Here is a 17,690-nt window from a genome sequence, read left to right as displayed (position 1 = left end):
TAAAAAGACAATTTCAATCTGATTATGAAGATTCAAAAACACTTTACTTGCTTTCCGCAGCTAATTAGCTCTCAGCGGAAAGCACAATGGGAAAATATATAGTTAATACACAGAGTGTAAGAACAATTTGAAAAACATTAACCTCCATTTAAATAGAAAAGAAAATGGATATTAGAGTTTTGCTCTTTCAAAACTGTGCAAAATTAATCTAACTAATTTGTAGAAAAGTGATACCCAAAAGGTTGTGTTCTATCTTGTGAAATAATAGTTAACTGAGTTTAAGGACAAAATCACTACTCCATATATATTATACAGAAATTATTATAACTGTAAAAAGCAGGTAGTATAGGTGGTGAAAAAGTCTCTGGACTGACAATCAGAAGAAACGGGCTCTATTTCTCCTGCTCCTGGTACTAACTGCATGTGTGACTTCAGGCAAGATCATTTAACCTCTCTGGACCCTGGTTTCTCATCTATAAAATAAGGGAGTCAGACCTAATTACCTCTAAGGTATCTGTCACCTCTCAAAATGATTCCTAACACTATAAATCTTAACATCTGAAATATGTCATTCATATTTTACATACTATGAAATCAATATGAATTTATCAGTTATTTAACTAAGAGAGACAGTGAAATTTCTCACCTGAAAAATCAGTGTCATGTAGCAAATTTCGAAGCTTACTACAAAGCTGGATCATGCTGTCCAATTGTCTATTTATCTTCACATCTTGTATCCAGGCTGGGGTGTAACACACTGGACATGCGGTTCCAATGCAGTCACTTACACAATTACTTAAAAAGGATCAAAAAATATATAGATATCAATACATTCAGCAGGATCTGAATTAAAAAAAAATGAAGTTTGAACTGAAGTAAATGAAGCAGAGGCTGTTCTAATAAACAATGGTCAATTATAAAATATTAGGTAGAACAGTGTTTTTGAAAGAGTATGACACTGACACACACACACCATATCTAAATCTAAAGTTGCTTATGTAATTTGCTATGTAGACACTACACTTGGCCAGACAATAGTCTGCATACTTTTTCCCTGCAAATAAATCTATAGTTTCTAAAGAGTGAGAGTACAGAGGGAGATATAAAAAAATATTTAGTACCTAATGCATGTAAGCCATGCATCTCAACCTTTCCTACTCTAAAGCTAACACTGTGCTTCATGGAGATACCTAAAATTACTGCAAAGAAATGGGGAAAGGTGTTTTTTCTTTTATTTTTGTACAAGTGTCTAAAGGCTTTAGTTTTTGAGAAAAGATGTTTGGTTCTTTCAGGTACTTTTATAACCTGTAAACTCAATTAAATTACCTCGGGTTATATGTCCAAGAGTTACAGTCTCATAGTTAGAAAGGTTTTTCCTAACTTTGGGGGTTACAAACCCTTTGTGACTCTGACAAAGATGTGCACGAGCGTTTGTTCACAATCCCCCCTGAAGCCTATCTGTGAATCCTGAAATAAGAAAGCTCTAAATCCACACCTCCCTTAGCTTCACCAGATGGGCTCTAGCAGGACTGGGTAATATAATAGTCGTAAAAGCCACATCTCCTCCAAACACTACATCCCTTTTCATGTAACCCTCTCGTTTGTAGGGCCAGAGGATTCTTACAATGGAGCCCCCTTCAAAATACGTAACCTGTCTTCTACTCAGCAAAATAAAGAAATCTGCAAAAATGTAAAAGCAGTGCCACTCTTCTATTTTTTCTTTAGTTTGCAAAATAGTTATTTCTCCTTAAAAAGTGTTATTTATGTTATTATGTAATGGGTTTTTTATTGTTGTTTTTAAATGAATTAGTATTTTTTAAATGTCTCAGTTTTATATGGGAAACCCTAATTCTTGGCATCATATAATAAAAATGAACCAAACTACACTGAATCAATTCTTTCCTCTGTTCACATACAGATGGCCATTTTCTCTTTTAAGATGTTCTCATGCCTCCCTTAATCTTTCTTTGGCCATTTGAAGTCACAGACCCCTTTAGAATCCAATTAAATGTATGGAACACACACACATACACAAGCTTTACATACAATTTCAAGTTTGTTATGCTCCAGATTTGTCACTAATCTATTATATACAGTGAGTACAACCCCTGAAACAAATCTGCTTGCTTCAGAGTGGAGACAGGGAGCGGCCAAAATTTTATACAGGAATAATGGGAGGCCTCTTGGAGGAGGTAATATCTGAGCTGAAATGGAACTGATGAAAAGCTAGCCTCACAAAAATCTGGCAGAAGTACATTCTAGATGGAAGAAATAATAAGTGCAAAAGTCCTGGGGCAGGAGTGAGTCTGATGTGTTTAATACACTAAAAGGAGAAGGTGGCTGAACAGTGTGAGCCAGAGGGATGTGCGGTCCGAGAGGCAGGCAAGGACTGGGCCCTGCACAGGGTCTCGTGGGCCTCAGAGCAGAGTCTGGATTTCATTCTAATTGTAATAGGAAGTCACTGAAGGACTTTAAGAGCCGTAATGATACAAACGTGATTTACATTTTCAAAAGATCTCCTGTGAGATCACCCACAAGAACGTAGAAAATGGGGAAGCGAACCAGCTATGAACTAGTCTGAGGAGAAATAATTTGATGGTGGCTTGGACCAAAATATAAACAGTAGTAAATATAGAGAAAAGTGGGAAAGTTCAAGATTTAGGGCACATTTTGAGGTGAAACTGACAGAACTTAATGACGTGGGATAAGGAAGTAAAATAGCAACCAGGTATGACTACTGGTTTTCGCTTTGAGCAACTTTGATACCATTTATTCCAGTGGCACCAGTTACTGCTATGAAGATTACCGAGGCAGGAACAGAGTAAAGGGGAGGACGATCAACAGATCTGCTCTGAACATATCAAGTCTGAAATCCCATTTCGTCATCCAGATGGAGACGTCAGGTAGGCAATAGATACTATTTCCTACCCCATCCTCCTGCTGGATATGCCCTATGTAACAGACCTATGTTTCTAGAAACAAAATTGGGACCCCAAGCATAGGTGCCCTCCACACACACCCAGCCCACTGAAGTCATACAGTAAATTACTTCCACATGTGCTTAAACTTCATATTGCAGTCTGTGCATGCCGGATAATCACAGTCATAACTTGAAATAATTAAAAGATTGATTCAAAGTAGGATATATTAACCCTGTCTCAGACAATTAAACTATGACATTCACTCCTTTAATTGATTCCTACTGAGTAAGAAATAAGATGAAATGAAAACCTAATATACTAACCTCTCAGCCAGGGCTTTAATGGGTATAATTTTATAATAACTGTTATGGCTTAAATTGTGTCCCAGCAAAAGATGCTGAAGTCTTAAACCCGAAGACCTGTGAATGTGATCTTATTTGGAAATAGGGTCTTTGTAAATGATCAAGTTAAGATGAGACCATCAGGGTGAGTACCCTAATCCAATATAATGGGTATTTTATAAAAAGAGGAAATTTGGACACAAAGACAAACACGCACACAAGGGAGACTGCCATGTGGACATGAAGGCTAAGATGAGAGTGATGTATCTATATAAGCCAAGGAAAATGTCAGAATCCAAAGATTCTCCACCAGAAGGTAAGAGAGAGGCATGGCACAGATTTTCCCTCATCGCCCTCAGAAGGAACCAACCTACCTGACACCTCGCTGTCACACTTCTAGCCTCCAGAACTGTGAGACAATAATTTCTGTTGCTCTAAGCCACCCAGTTTTTGGTACTTTGTTATGGCAGCCCTAGGAAACTAATCCAGTAACGATAAGAACTAAAGTTTCACAATTTGCAAAGTCTGGATTCAAAACTAACTGGAAAAATAAGAGAGACATATTTGAATTATACAACAGATATTAATTTTTCCCCAAAACTTAGCAAAGTCACTTACTAAGCTTTGTAACTGTCAACAAGTCATCCTCTTTGAGCTTTTAGTTTCTGATTTGTAAATTAAGACAGTTGAAAGGACCAAAATGAGATAATGTACAGTAAGTCACTGCAATCTATGAGAGTTACACAACATAAGGTAATACTAGTATCAACATGATTGCATGACTGTTACCTAGTAAAAAACATAGTTACACTAAATGTGTGTGTATGTGTGTATAGCTATCATAAACCATAATTACTTACCTACAGAAGATGTGCTCACATCCTCCTAAACACACAGGGTCCCTCAGAATATTAGTGCTGTTTGAAGAAAGAAAAATAATCAAGACTTAGGTCGTTGTTAGATAAACATTTTTTACTCAACATTTCACAAGCCCAAGGCCCAACACTACCATATTTCTTTCTCAAAACAGAAGATATTAAGGGTGTATTCATTTGAAAGGTTGCTACTCCCTGATTAAATATCGCCTCATCACACACCTGCTGAATTCAAATAGCAACTACCAAACTCAGTACAAATTATAACACTTTTTATAATGCATATACTGTGAAATCATAGAAAGAAGCAACTTTGTTCAGTGTCTCTGAACCTCTTACAGGCAAAACCAACCACTGGCTGCTTCTTTCAACTAATGATTCAAAGTGTAGACCATAAATCTCAAAATCAGACCCACAAGTAGAATGACTATGTAGTGTATTGTCCAAATGAGAACACTTCTGAGAGCGAAGGGGATAACTAGATAGAACAGCAGGACTGCCACAGAAAAATAGGACATCTGGTCACTTTGACCGTAAGAATTTATGGTTTCCCATTAAAAAAAAAAAAAAAATTTGGTTTCCGGTTGTTGTCAAGTACCCACCAATTTTCTACAGATGTCTTATCAAAAATGCAGCCATTCTTTCATTTTACAGGAAGTTGTTTGTTTTCTTTAAAGCAACTGCAAATGGGAATCATTAGGCTGGCTGTCTGCAGACAAGTAAGTATTCCCAACGTTTCCATCAAAAAACACCTGCTAAGTTTGATAATCCTAAGAAGGTAAGGCTACTTAACTAATAAACACATATCAAGTCATTATATTCAGAGGGCGTAATGAGGCAGGAGCAAACAGGAGAAGTAAAGCTTTTAAAGAACGAACATCTTTTGTGCTTGGTTTATTATACTAACCCTAGGACCTGTAGGTATTTACACCATTATTATCCAATTACCTCTGTACACATACCATATATCAATAAAACGTTTTCCACACTTCTTGAAAGATCAAAAGTATCACACTGCACATTTTAATAGATATGAACATCAAAGTGAAATTGAGCTTTCAGAAAGAGTGCTAAAAACAGAGCACACCCACAATGTTATACTCAAGATATCGAAAATGGGGCTCACTGACATTATAAAACCCATCACTTTCTAAAAACCCAGAATATCTGATTTTTCTGTCATACTACATAGAACACGGTGATAAAAATATGACTTGTGATGTGCCAGCCACTTCTGTGATTCTGGCAGTTCAGATGACCCTTACTACAATGCGTATGCTGGTCCTGTAATTTTTGTTCATTACTTGACCTACCAAACCTAACCCCTGATCTCGAATCAAGTGTGCTGCATTCTACTGCCTCTAAGATCCCAAAAGTGGTGTGATCTCACTCCCTCCTATCATAATATCCCGCTTCTCTTTTATCCCATCACCCTGACCAAACCTCCATATTCAGGTTGTTTTCCACATGGAAAGACTTCCATTCAGTATTAGCTCCTTGGATTCCCTACCAGCCCAGGCCACAGAGCTAACTTGTTCTGGGCCATCTTCACCACCACCCTAATTCTACTAACCTCTTAGACACTCAAGGATGCCAATCTATTGATACAATGCTAGACAGGCTCCCCAGTCCACTCCCCTGCCTGCTCTCAGGCTCTGAATAACCATTACAAAAAGACAGGAAGATATACAAACTTGTCTCTATAAACTCATTTGGTAGTTTCCTCACCTTTGTATCTCTACCAAAGTGATGTAGTAGACGTTCTGTGGGTAAACAAATGAATAGACGGCTATACAAAACAATCCCCAGGCTCTAAATCCCATTAACCTTACTGAAGGCAAGCAGTGTGAGCTTTTCACCACCAGACTCATTCCTACCTCTCCACCCATAATCTTACCCCTCCCTCCAGGCTCAGAGGAAAAGAACTCCTTCAGTCATTCTTCCTTCGTAAAACGTGCTGCTCTATTGTCCTTAGATCCCTTAACTTCTCTGCTTTCTAACAGTCTGTTCTCATCACTACAGTCACCTTTCATCTTCCATCTGTATCTAAACATGCAAACGTAATCTCTCCTGCAAACTAAAACAAACAAAAAACCCTTTAGACCAGCAGTCTCCAACCTTTTTGGCATCAGGGACTGGTTTCATGGAAGACAATTTTTCCATGGACGGGGGGCGGGGTGGGCACGGCAGGACAGAATCAGGCAGTAATGCCAGGGATGGTTCAGGTGGTAACGCAGGCGATGGGGAGCGAGGCAGATGAAGACTTGCTCCTGCTGTGCGGCCTGGCTCCTAACAGGCCACGGACCGGGGCTTGGGGACCCCAGCGTTATACCGTGCCCCCCACTGTACCGTCTGCCCCAACTCCTCCCTTTCTTGCTGATGTAAGTTCTGGTAAGTCCTCTGTAGGTGCTCTGTACCAGCTAACTCCATCTCGTTTCCTTCCTAGCTTTAATTCCCACCACTCTGCTCAAACTGCTGACCAAAGCATCTTTTGGTCCTCTCTCCCTGACCCTCTGTGAAATAACATCGACCTCACCTTCTTTCCTAAAACCTTCCCTTCCACTGAGTTTTAATTTCCTTATAGCACATTTATGTGCTGATTTCAGCTCGTCCTTAGCTGCTTCTTTTCCCATCTCTCCATGTAGGTTTACCCCCAGGATGCAGTCCACAGCCTTCTGGCTTTCTCTGCCAATACCTGACTCAGTGCCTTGATTCTATTTCTAAACTTAAATTTCCATCCTAAGATGACTCTGTACCCCTTGATCTATAGTTCTTACCCTTCACCCTAGCAACAAGATGCTACAGTGCAAGTAGCAATGAATCTAGTACTACAAATAACTGATCAACTGTACTAATTATTCTAATTAGTGACCTAGAAAATACTTTTTATTGCTGTTAATAGATGAGAAAAGACACTGGGAGAGTGAATGAAAAGTACGTGCACACATGTGCTGGGAGAAGGAGCAGAGAGAGGAGTGTTATAGCCAAAGTTGGGAGACGGTAGTGCCAAGTTCAAAAGAATTTTAATGGAAGAGCTCAAAGAATAGATACACTGCACAGGGGGTGGCACAAATCTTTGTCAAAGCGAGACTTTCTGAAAATGTCTAGAGCTTAGCTGAGAAGACACTCTGGAATAAAAGAATTCTTATTACAACCAGACAGTATCTATCAAAATTTTAAATGTACCAAACTTTAACTCAACTATCCTACTACAAGGAATTTATTCTTCAGATAATCTCAGATGCTTGAAAAATTGAAATTTCAAAACACTAAAGATATCTATCTAAACAAAATACCGAAAGCTTCCAGGAACTAAGAAATAATAAAATGTCAGATACATATGTGTGTGTGTGTGTGTGTGTGTGTATATATATATATATTTTTTTTTTTTTAAGGATTCAGAATAGCGTAAGACATCTCACGGGTGACAAGGAAAAAACATTTGGCCTTCACAGTAATGAATGAAAATTATTTTGTACTTTGAATTCTATATCCAGTCATCTTCCATAGTAGAAAGTTGATCATTGGTAATAAAAAAAAAAAACTCACCCTTTCAGAGTAGGAAGTTAACAAAAAATGTCTAAAATGGAAAAAAAAAATCTAGAACTAGCAATAGAAACACATTTCGTAATCTGGAAATTAAAGAATAAAAAGAGATGAAAGAGGTTGTATCTGGAGTATAGAACTCAAGGGTGATAAGGGATGAGGCAAAATAATGTTTTCATTATAATATTTGCCCTATTGACTTTGTCAACTGTGTTCACGTATAATTCTAATAAAAAATTTTTAATGTAAAGGCACGTGGACAAGGATATTCACTCCAGCATAAGTCTTGTGTTTATTACAGCACAAGACTGGAAATGATCTAAATTTCTACCAAGGAAATGGTTAAATAAATCATGATACATCTACCTGATGACCGGTACCCTCTCATCTGAGGCACAAACATAGAGAACCTCTTAAAGGATACACAAGAAACTGATCAGAGTGGGTTCTTGAAGAAGATTCAGACATACCTGTCATTCATTTAACAAATATTTAATAACCGTATACCATGTTATTTTAATTCTTTGGCATATACATGTATTACTTTCAATTTTTAAAAACTTAAAAAGTTCTTCACAGTCTGGTTACTCCAAAGCCAGGCAATCTTTGTTCTCACTGCTCCTCAACAAAAACTGCTCTTATCAGGCCAGTCAGTGTCTGTAACATTTATCAAACACCTTATGACCAATTCCAAGTCTAGTACTGCTCAGACTGTCCCCAGCCTACAATATACTTCCTCCTCCCACAAAACTATTCAAGCCGAACACATTTTCCAAATACCATCCAAGATGATACAATAAAAATGACACTAAACAAAGAAGCACAATTTCTTGGAATTTAGTTTCCATGCCATCACTCGTGCAGAATCTGTACCCTGCAGCAGACACATATAAAGGACACAAAATTGACTGCATTACAGTCTTTCCTAAGGGGCTTACAATCTAGCTGGGTAGTTTTATAAGCCAAGTTAACATACGACTTAAGTACAAAATGCTCTAAAGTTCCAGAGATGGCATCAAGCTGGGGCTCCGGAAATCAATGTTGAAAACTAAGTATTTTGTATTTTATCTGCCTGATTCTTTCTTTTCTTCTTCTTCTTTTTTTTTTAAGTCTCCAAATAGATTGTAGTCCTACAGACAAGAGATCCTGACTTTCAATTCTTCAGAGCTCCCCAACACACCATTACCTACCTAGCATGGTGCTATGAGAACAGCAGGATTTCAATAAATCCTTAGTGAACGAACTAAGTGGAAGACTACATACAAAATGCATTTATATTAACAATTCTATTTTATCCTTACCCTATTTTTTGTTTGATATACATATATATTAGAAGGAAAAAAAATCCAGAAGAATAACAAAAGACATTTGCATGGTAACAGGACTTCTGTACCTTGAAAATTCAGCTACTTTATTTTTTTCCATCTGCAGTCATACTTCTGTTACTTTATATGTAGTTCATTTGGAAAGACCGGTACAGTCAGAGGATTATAACTTAGGGAAGAACTAAATAGGGAAAACAAACTTTTTTTTTTCTTTTTAAAGGTCCTATTGAGAGAAAATTTTCTTTGCAAAGAAGAAAAGGAAAGTAAATTCAGTTGAGATTACAATACAGAGGGAGACCTATTTCTTAACTGAATGACTCCCTAAGCTTCCATGAGATATCAACTGCTATTTAATATTAGGCAAGATAGCTACTAAAACGCTCTTGCGTTTTAGAAAATTCCCATGCTATTTTTAGGTGTGGACCAACACATTTAACACCAAAATGCAGAGGCTCCCCAAGCCAATTAAACAATTGGCTTTATTTTTCTTGAGGAGAATAAATAAAATTGTTAACAAGTCAGGGATATGGATAATGACATGAAAGCATCTTATTTTGTATAGTTATTCTGTATGCCATATTAAAGTAAATCATATGAGAAAAACAGTAACTCATGTCTAATTGTTCAGTGTCAATAAATACTGAATAAATCAATGAGTCAAATATCCCCAAAATCAAAGGGGTAATAGAATTCTATCTATTAATGACTATAATAGAATCTACTATTAGGAGACAGATAAGCCACAGAGAATATCATGTATACCCAGCTCAAACAGTTTAGGTTATTTTGTCTTCTATATTCCCTTTCCTCCAAAGCAAAACAGTATCTAAGTAATTGCTGATATTCCTGTCCTTAAAGCATCACTTCCTCCACCCGATGTTCAAATATTGAGTTTCCAGGCTCAGATATAGGCATTCACCTTTACACCCTCTTCCCAGCCCACTTCCAGAAGTATGCCTTCAATTGCCACATATACGTAGATAACTTTCAAATTTGCCCTCCACCCTGAAAACTGTCCTCTGGGCCCCCAGACCTGCATAACAGTAACTTCACTTGTAATTCCATCTCCTCTGCTATGGAGGACAGTACTAAAGGGTGCTCAATGTGTCCGTCTGGTAAGTCTCCCTGGCAGTCCCAAGCCCTATATAACACCAGGCATGTGTAGCCTGTAACAGGACTGTGCATGTCGTGGTTCTAGCTCTAAATCCCAGGGGGAAAGACCTGCACCTTCTACAACTCCCCTGAAACTTTAGTCACTGTTTACTACCAGGAACCTGTGGAGGACTCTTGGCAATTCAAATGAATTAACCAGGTCCTCTGGTATTTCCACCTGCAATGTGACCCTAACTTAACCTAAATTTTCATGTCTTAATTTAACAAACACTAAGAAACTATGTGTCCAGCACTGTGACTGCAAATGTGAACCTGTCTTTATGAAATGTGCAGTATAACTGAAGGAGACAGGTGTCAATCAAAGAATAAAAATACCACAAAAGTAAATGAATCCCATAATTTGGAGGGACATATGATACGTGAACACTAATGATTTGTGCCCTTTTCTATGTGTATGTCAAACTTCACTAAAAAGTTTTGTTTTTTGGTTTTTTTTTTGCGGTACGCGGGCCTCTCACTGCCGTGGCCCCTTCCGTTGCGGAGCACAGGCTCCGGATGCGCAGGCTCAGCGGCCATGGCTCACCGGCCCAGCCGCTCTGCGGCACGTGGGATCTTCCCGGACCGGGGCACGAACCCGTGTCCCCTGCATCGGCAGGCGGACTCTCAACCACTGCGCCACCAGGGAAGCCCTAAAACGTTTTAAACAATGTTTTGCATCCAAAAGACACTAATAATTCCAGAGTCTGTGAATTGGACAGAGCCTGAAAAATCAATTCATCCATTTTCCTCATTTTACATATGAGGACACCGGCGTCCCAGGAAAGTTACACAAATTGCTCTCCTCAGGTAGTAACTATGTGAAACAATGTTAAGCTTCTAATCCCTAGGATCTGACCTTGTCTTTAACACTGCCCACCTGACTCACTCCCCCTCTATTCTACATACTTTTTAGCATATTTTTATTTGCTATAATCCTCTACCCGGCTCACCTATAAAAATCTCTCCAAGCCCCAATTCAAAAGTCCAGGAATCTTTCCTCCACTGATCCCACCCAAGTACTCTTCTCTGCATCCCCTTGGCCTTCATCCTAATTTACCCTGAACTGTGTGTACACTTCATCCCTTATAACTAAGGATAGCGCCTTAAGGGTAGAAAGCCTCACTGCATCACCACTTACCCAACTTACAGTGCCTCAGGGATTGTTTCCTAACAATGAAGGGAGTAATCATCCCGTCAAAGGATGAATGGCCTATAAGAATGCCTCTCAACATTCCAAACTAATGAAGAAAGACAAAGGCTAATGTTGGAGTCAGGGAGTCTACCCTTTATTTTACAAGCATTCATATAGCACTTAGAACATAACACACACTGCTCTGAGTACCTTACAAATTAACTCATTTAATTCCCCTAACAAACTTAAAAAGTAGAAACTACTACTAACTCATCGGCAGGTCAAGAAAAGGAAGCATACAAAAATGAAATAATTTGTCCAAAATCACTGAGCCAGGATTTGAAGCCAGGGTCCAAAATCCATTCTCTTAACCACTAAACTATGCAGCCTCAAAAGAGAAGAGAAAACAATCTCAATCACCTTTACTAAAACGACAAGAGATAATTTAGAAAAATAAAATCACCTATCTTAAAAATCACAAGACTGTTTTTTGACTTTTTACTAAAAGTTGATTAAAAAATCACTAGAGGGCTTCCCTGGTGGTGCAGTGGTTGAGAGTCCGCCTGCCAATGCAGGGGACACGGGTTCGTGCCCTGGTCCGGGAAGATCCCACATGCCGCGGAGCGGCTGGGCCCGTGAGCCATGGCCACTGAGCCTGTGCGTCCGGAGCCTGTGCTCCGCAACAGGAGAGGCCACAACAGTGAGAGGCCCGCGTACCGCAAAAAAAAAGAAAAGAAAAAAGAAAAATATCACTAGAACAACAAGGTCCTATAGTATAGCACAGAGAATATTCAATATCCTATAATAAACCATAATGGAAAACAATATAAGAAAATGTACATATATGTATAACTGAATCACTTTGCTGTACACCAGAAGCTAACACAACATTGTAAATCAACTACAATTTTAAAAGTCACTAGAGGACTTCCCTAGTGGTGCAGTGGTTAAGAATCCGCCTGCCAATGCAGGGGACACGGGTCTGATCCCTGGTCCAGAAGATTCCACATGCCACGGAGCAACTAAGCCCGTGCGCCACAACTGCTGAGCCTGCGTGCCTAGAGCCCATGCTCTGCAACAAAAGAGGCCACTGCAATGAGAAGCCCGTGCGCCACAACGAAGAGTAGCCCCCGCTCACCACAACTAGAGAAAGCCCACGCGCAGCAAGGAGGACCCAATGCAGCCAAAAATAAATAAATAAATAAAATGAAAATAATAATAAAAAATAAATAAAAGTCACCAGAACTCCGAATTAAAATTGTGGTAGATGCTAAACCCCAGCCCCCACCAAAAAACAGATCAAGAGGTATCTAGTTATTTAAATTCCCAAAACAGTGTCATAAGACACCTGGGCTTTTTCACTACAGCTCCCATTTCCTGCTTCCTTTAGGAACCCATTATTCTCATGCTTCCTGTCTCATTTTCCCAAATCTTTAAATAGCTTCTATCTGGTTGTGAGGCTTGGACCTAACACATATGTCACATCTGGCCTCTTGAACAATTTCATCAGCTTCACCTTGGAGTCATACTTATGTTAAAGGTGAAGAAAAGATGCTCTGTAATGTAGCCAATCCACCCTCACTCACAAGTAATGCTTGCCACAAAACAGATCCAATATGCTACACAGGACAGGTGACAGCTGGGAGCACGAGATGGATGACAGCTGCAAGCTGAATGTGAGGGTAATTGGGGTAATCACGAGCCCACTGGGTAAAACTTTGAAGCTCTGTAAAAAGGACAGACACACCGACACACAATTTCAAATAATATGACACTGTTTTGAATGATGGGTAGCAAAAGCAAGAAGCAGGCCATCCTGAGTTGCTCCTTTGGAGTAATGATGTCAGGCAGCTACTAGGCAAAGCACAGGAGGGAAGAATGCGTTGGTTTTTTCCTATGCTTTACTCACTACAGACAGTGCCAAACATGCAGTGACAGGGAGAGGAACACTAATCATTTCTAAACACTAAACCCCATGTGACATTAAATTTTACACCAAAAAGAATTTTTAACCTTAAGATGTTTTACCTGTTAAAACAGTTTTGCAAACTACTGTCTATGCACCAAATCAAGCCAGTAGCCTGTTTTATGTAAAGCCCTTGAGGTAAGAATTATTTTTTTATGTTTTTAAGGGTTGTAAAAAAAAAAAAAAACAAGAACAGACACTGTTTGTGACAGCAAAGCCTAAAATATATACTATATGACCCTTAACAGAGAAAATTTGCAGAGCCCTATGTTGAAATATGCACCAAAAGAAACAGCTGAGATTTAGTTAATCCATCAGTGGTCCGTATATTAATTTTTTTTTTTTTTAAATCACTGGAGGGGATTCCCTGGCAGGCCAATAGTTAGGACTCCTCGCATTCACTGCCAAGGGCCCGGATTCAATCCCTGGTTGGGGGACTAAGATCCCACAAGCCGCATGGCGAGCTGCGGACCAAAAAAGAAAAATGTTTTTTCATGAATAAACAAATCACTGGAGTTCAGTATCATTAACCATCCACGATGGGTTGTATTAAAAGTCTGGACCTAGTTACTGATGTCTACTTTCAGTCTTTTGGCTCCTACTGTCTGCTCACTTCAGTTAGAAACTAGAAAAATACTGGTAGGGGATAAAAGTGAAACTGGCTTTATTAGATTTCAGGACAACCTATAGATTATTCCTCTTTTATTCCTCTTTTGTCTCCCCCAAACCATTCAGCAAGCAGACTGTATTTTTGTATTTTCATAAAACACCTGCTGTTAATCACTTATTCTATAACAATCACCACATTCACCACTTTACATGTATAATTTCATTTAGTTTCTTCCCTCCCATAGAATGTTAGCTTCATAAGCGTTGGGGTTTCTGTCTGCTTTGCTTACTAATGAATCTCCAATGCCTAGAGTAGTCTGGCACTTGGTAGGTGTTCAATAATATATTTTTTTATTATTAATGAATCCTCACAGGAGGATGAGCTGAGCACCATCGTCACTCAGATAAGGAAACTGAGGCACAGAGATGTTGAATGACTAGGGCCATTCAGCAGTATCAAAGCTGGAACCTGACCCCAGCAGTCTGACTCTACGGTCCAAGTGAGGCATCACGCTGCCGCCCTAGTGCCTTCCGTACAGAAATGTGCCATCTGAATGTCTAACTTTCGTTGACTTATGAAGGTGTGACTACAATTGCTTATAGCAACCAGCAGAGCCAGTTTTAAATTTTTTAGTCTCTGATGGATGACCCTTGTGCTATGGGAAAACACACACAACATCAGAATGTCTTCATGTACAAAAGTGCCACTTTTCTAAGGAGGGTAATGATGTCATTTTGTCACAAGGTTTGAAGATTTTGTAAAACAAAATATAAGTGCGAAACTCTGACAGTTACGTCCTTTCCATTTTTAAAGAAAGAGTTGCTATGTTACTTATGCTTTACGTACAACAAAGTTCTGCAAGTTGGACATCAGAGGGGGGAAAAAAAATCAAAACAAAGTCCCAAAAAAGAAATAGGGTAGAACAGCTACAAGCAGAGAGAAAACCTGCCAGAGTGATACGGATGCAGAAATACTGAGCTGTGCACACAGCAGGCGCTCAATAAACGCTTTTGGAAGAAATGAAAAGTGAGATAAGCCCTTCTTGGGTTTTATAAACCTTCTTTATTTCTATACTAGGAGGAGCTACAGGAAAAGAAGAAGCAAGGAGTACCAGTCAAGAAAGTGATGTCTTCAGATGGAATGAAAACTTTGAACTTAAAGGATTCCCATGGTGTAACAGCATGAAGGAAAATAAGCAAAAATAATAAACAGCATCTCTTAAGAGCTGGAACCCCAAACCATACAGTCTTTGATCAAACCAAGGAAATGTGATATTGAAAGAGAAATTGGCGATGTCCATCACCCCGCCATCTTCAATCTACCCCTCAAAAAAGTCCCCAAAACTCTCCTCCCTCCCCAAACAAGGCTGCGACGGAGAAAAGGTCAACGGGGCCAGCTCAGCAAACGGTGACAGCTGCTTCTAATTTAGTGGGCCTCTTCAAACGTAACAGCCCTCGGCCTAAGGTTCTGGTATTACCCTGGTCACAAGAATCACGGGCCCGGTAAACAGTGCAGATGCCTCAACACTACAGATTCAAACTCTGGAGGCGGGAACAGGGATCCGCATCTTTAGCCACGCCTCTAGACTCTCAGGCCCGCTAAAGTTTGAAAACTACCATCTTAGTTGGGTTTGGTGCAAGAAAGGCTAGAAAGCCGCCCAGAAAGGGTTGAATGGGGGCCCGGAGTGGGGATAAATAACACCAGATCCCTGGTACTAACTCTGCTCGGCGGCCCAACTGCTGGGGGGAGGTGGGGAGACGGGAATGAACGGAGGAAACCGGAGGTTTGAAAAGACGCCTGCCCCCCGCCGAGGCCCTCCCGGCAGCCCCCTCGAGGGTCGGTCTTTACCAACGCGAGCAGCGCAGCAGCTTCTCCAGCCGGTAGAGCGCGGCGCGGCTGTGGGCCCAGGCGCCGCGACCAGCCGGCTCCATGGCGGGCGCAGGATGAGGCTCGTTCCCGGAGCGGACCCTCGGCTGCCTGTTCCCCTGCATCGCCCCGCCCTCGCGGAGAAGCCTCCTGGGAGAGCGGGAGGCTGGGCGAACTCGGGCAACCACCCAGACAGCGCAAGCCTGCGAGCTGACAGCAGGCCCCCTGCCCCAGCTGTTCCCACTTCTGTGCCTGCGGGACGCCTAGGGCACCAGGCGCGCGGGGTGGGCGGGGCATGGCCAAAACGCGCCAAAAGTCCCGGCGCGCGGGACGGGGGGCGGGGCCTCGGCGAGGGGCGGGGCGCGGCCTTGGTCGGACACCTGCTGTCGTTGGGAAAGGGGGCGGGGCCACAGGCTGCCCTGAGGCGTAAAGGCAAGAAAGTGAGCAAGTCCTTGCTTTCCCATAGTGAGGATTCTAGGGACCCTCAGCCGAATTTAATCAATGGAAAGTCACAAACCGAGAAACTTTTTAGTTGAGCATGGTCTGTGCTGTTTCGACTACTGCTGAGCTTGGAAACGCTTTGCTTGTAACATTGACACTCTTTTAATTCCTAAGAAGGTAACTTTCTTTTCTCTCCCCACCCCCACCCCCGGCTTTTCACTGATGGCCATATATACAGATACACCTACTACGCACCCCTTCACCCTCCCCATCCAGTCCGCTGCCAAACCCTTGCATCTTTTTCCCCTTACTCTCAAATCTTCCCACTTCTGTCTTCACAACAGGCCCAGTTGTATCATTTTCACCTGGAGTGTTCCCATAGCCTTCTAGCTGATAACCCGGTGTCCACCCAAGTCTCGCTCAGTCTTCAAGCTACACGGCAGCCATCTAAAACATTTCCAAATAAACACGTGGTTAGTAGACGCAGAACGAGTAAAACTAATAAGGTCTTATAGGGTGTTTTACCTGACCTATGATAACACATGAAATTAACCAAATATATATAAATATATATATTTAACCTCACAGGTAGCCAAGAAGTTAATCCTTGATTTTTTTAAGCCATTGCTTACCCTTTGCAGAGAAATCAAACTCTAGAGAACTTAAAATGTTAAATGAACTTGGAGAGATGCTATGGTGTATAATAGAGTTAGTTGGAGACCTCAGGAGCAGGGAAGTCCTACTTCTAATCCCACTTCCTCCACTGCATAATTGTGTGATTTAAGTCAAGCCTTAAGTTCTCTGACCATTTGTTTCCTTATCTGCAAAACGGGGATACTAGTATTTATCCTGTAGATTTCTGGGATTACAGTACATGTAAAAGCACCTACATCGTAAGTACTCAAAACTAACGTGGGGCTTCCCTGGTGGCGCAGTGGTTGGGAGCCCGCCTGCTGATGCAGCGGACGCGGGTTCGTGCCCCGGTCCGGGAGGATCCCACATGCCGCGGAGCGGCTGGGCCCGTGAGCCATGGCCGCTGGGCCTGCGCGTCCGGAGCCTGTGCTCCGCAACGGGAGAGGCCACAACAGTGAGAGGCCCGCATACCACAAAAAAAAAAAAAAAAAAACTAACGTGAAGATGCTCAGTACTGTGAATGCTTTACTTACCACAGCATGACATTGAATATTTTTAACAGATGCTTTTTTTTATTAGGGCATAATTTAACTGTGATCAGAGTAAATGAAAATTTCACATTTTGGTCAAATGCTTTGAGGACCAAACAATTGTTACTGGCCTGTTCCTACAGTGCTATTAAATGAATTATGATGCAGGTGCAATGACTTCTTTCTCCTATGAGTTTCCTCTTCCTTCTACCACTGCTCCATTACCACTCCGCAAACTCACAAAATTCTTGGCAGCTGTTTCATGGTGGCCATAGTACACGTCAAGAGAATAAGCAAGCTTACTCTTCCATCTGCCACTTCCCCTTCCATTTGCTTCCTCCCAGCCCTGCAG

The 17,690-nt window shown here is 40.9% G+C and overlaps 1 protein-coding gene across 1 annotated transcript in view; it reads right to left on the bottom strand.

The window, feature by feature from the left end:
• BARD1 (BRCA1 associated RING domain 1) overlaps positions 1-15,859 on the bottom strand; it is a 75,405-nt gene extending 59,546 nt beyond the window's left edge. The window contains exons 1-3 of the mRNA XM_030852830.3: positions 15,717-15,859; positions 4,123-4,179; positions 647-795 (exon numbers count right to left, since the gene is read on the bottom strand). Coding sequence (XP_030708690.1) covers positions 647-795; positions 4,123-4,179; positions 15,717-15,859 — 349 coding nt within the window. The remainder of the gene's footprint in view (positions 1-646; positions 796-4,122; positions 4,180-15,716) is intronic.
• Between the last annotated feature and the right edge of the window lie 1,831 nt (positions 15,860-17,690).

The sequence above is a fragment of the Globicephala melas genome, chromosome 7, assembly GCF_963455315.2.
Source record: "Globicephala melas chromosome 7, mGloMel1.2, whole genome shotgun sequence".
Taxonomy (NCBI): domain Eukaryota; kingdom Metazoa; phylum Chordata; class Mammalia; order Artiodactyla; family Delphinidae; genus Globicephala; species Globicephala melas.
The sequence above is the reverse complement of the archived record's forward strand: the minus strand, read 5'-3'. Positions and strand labels throughout refer to the sequence as shown.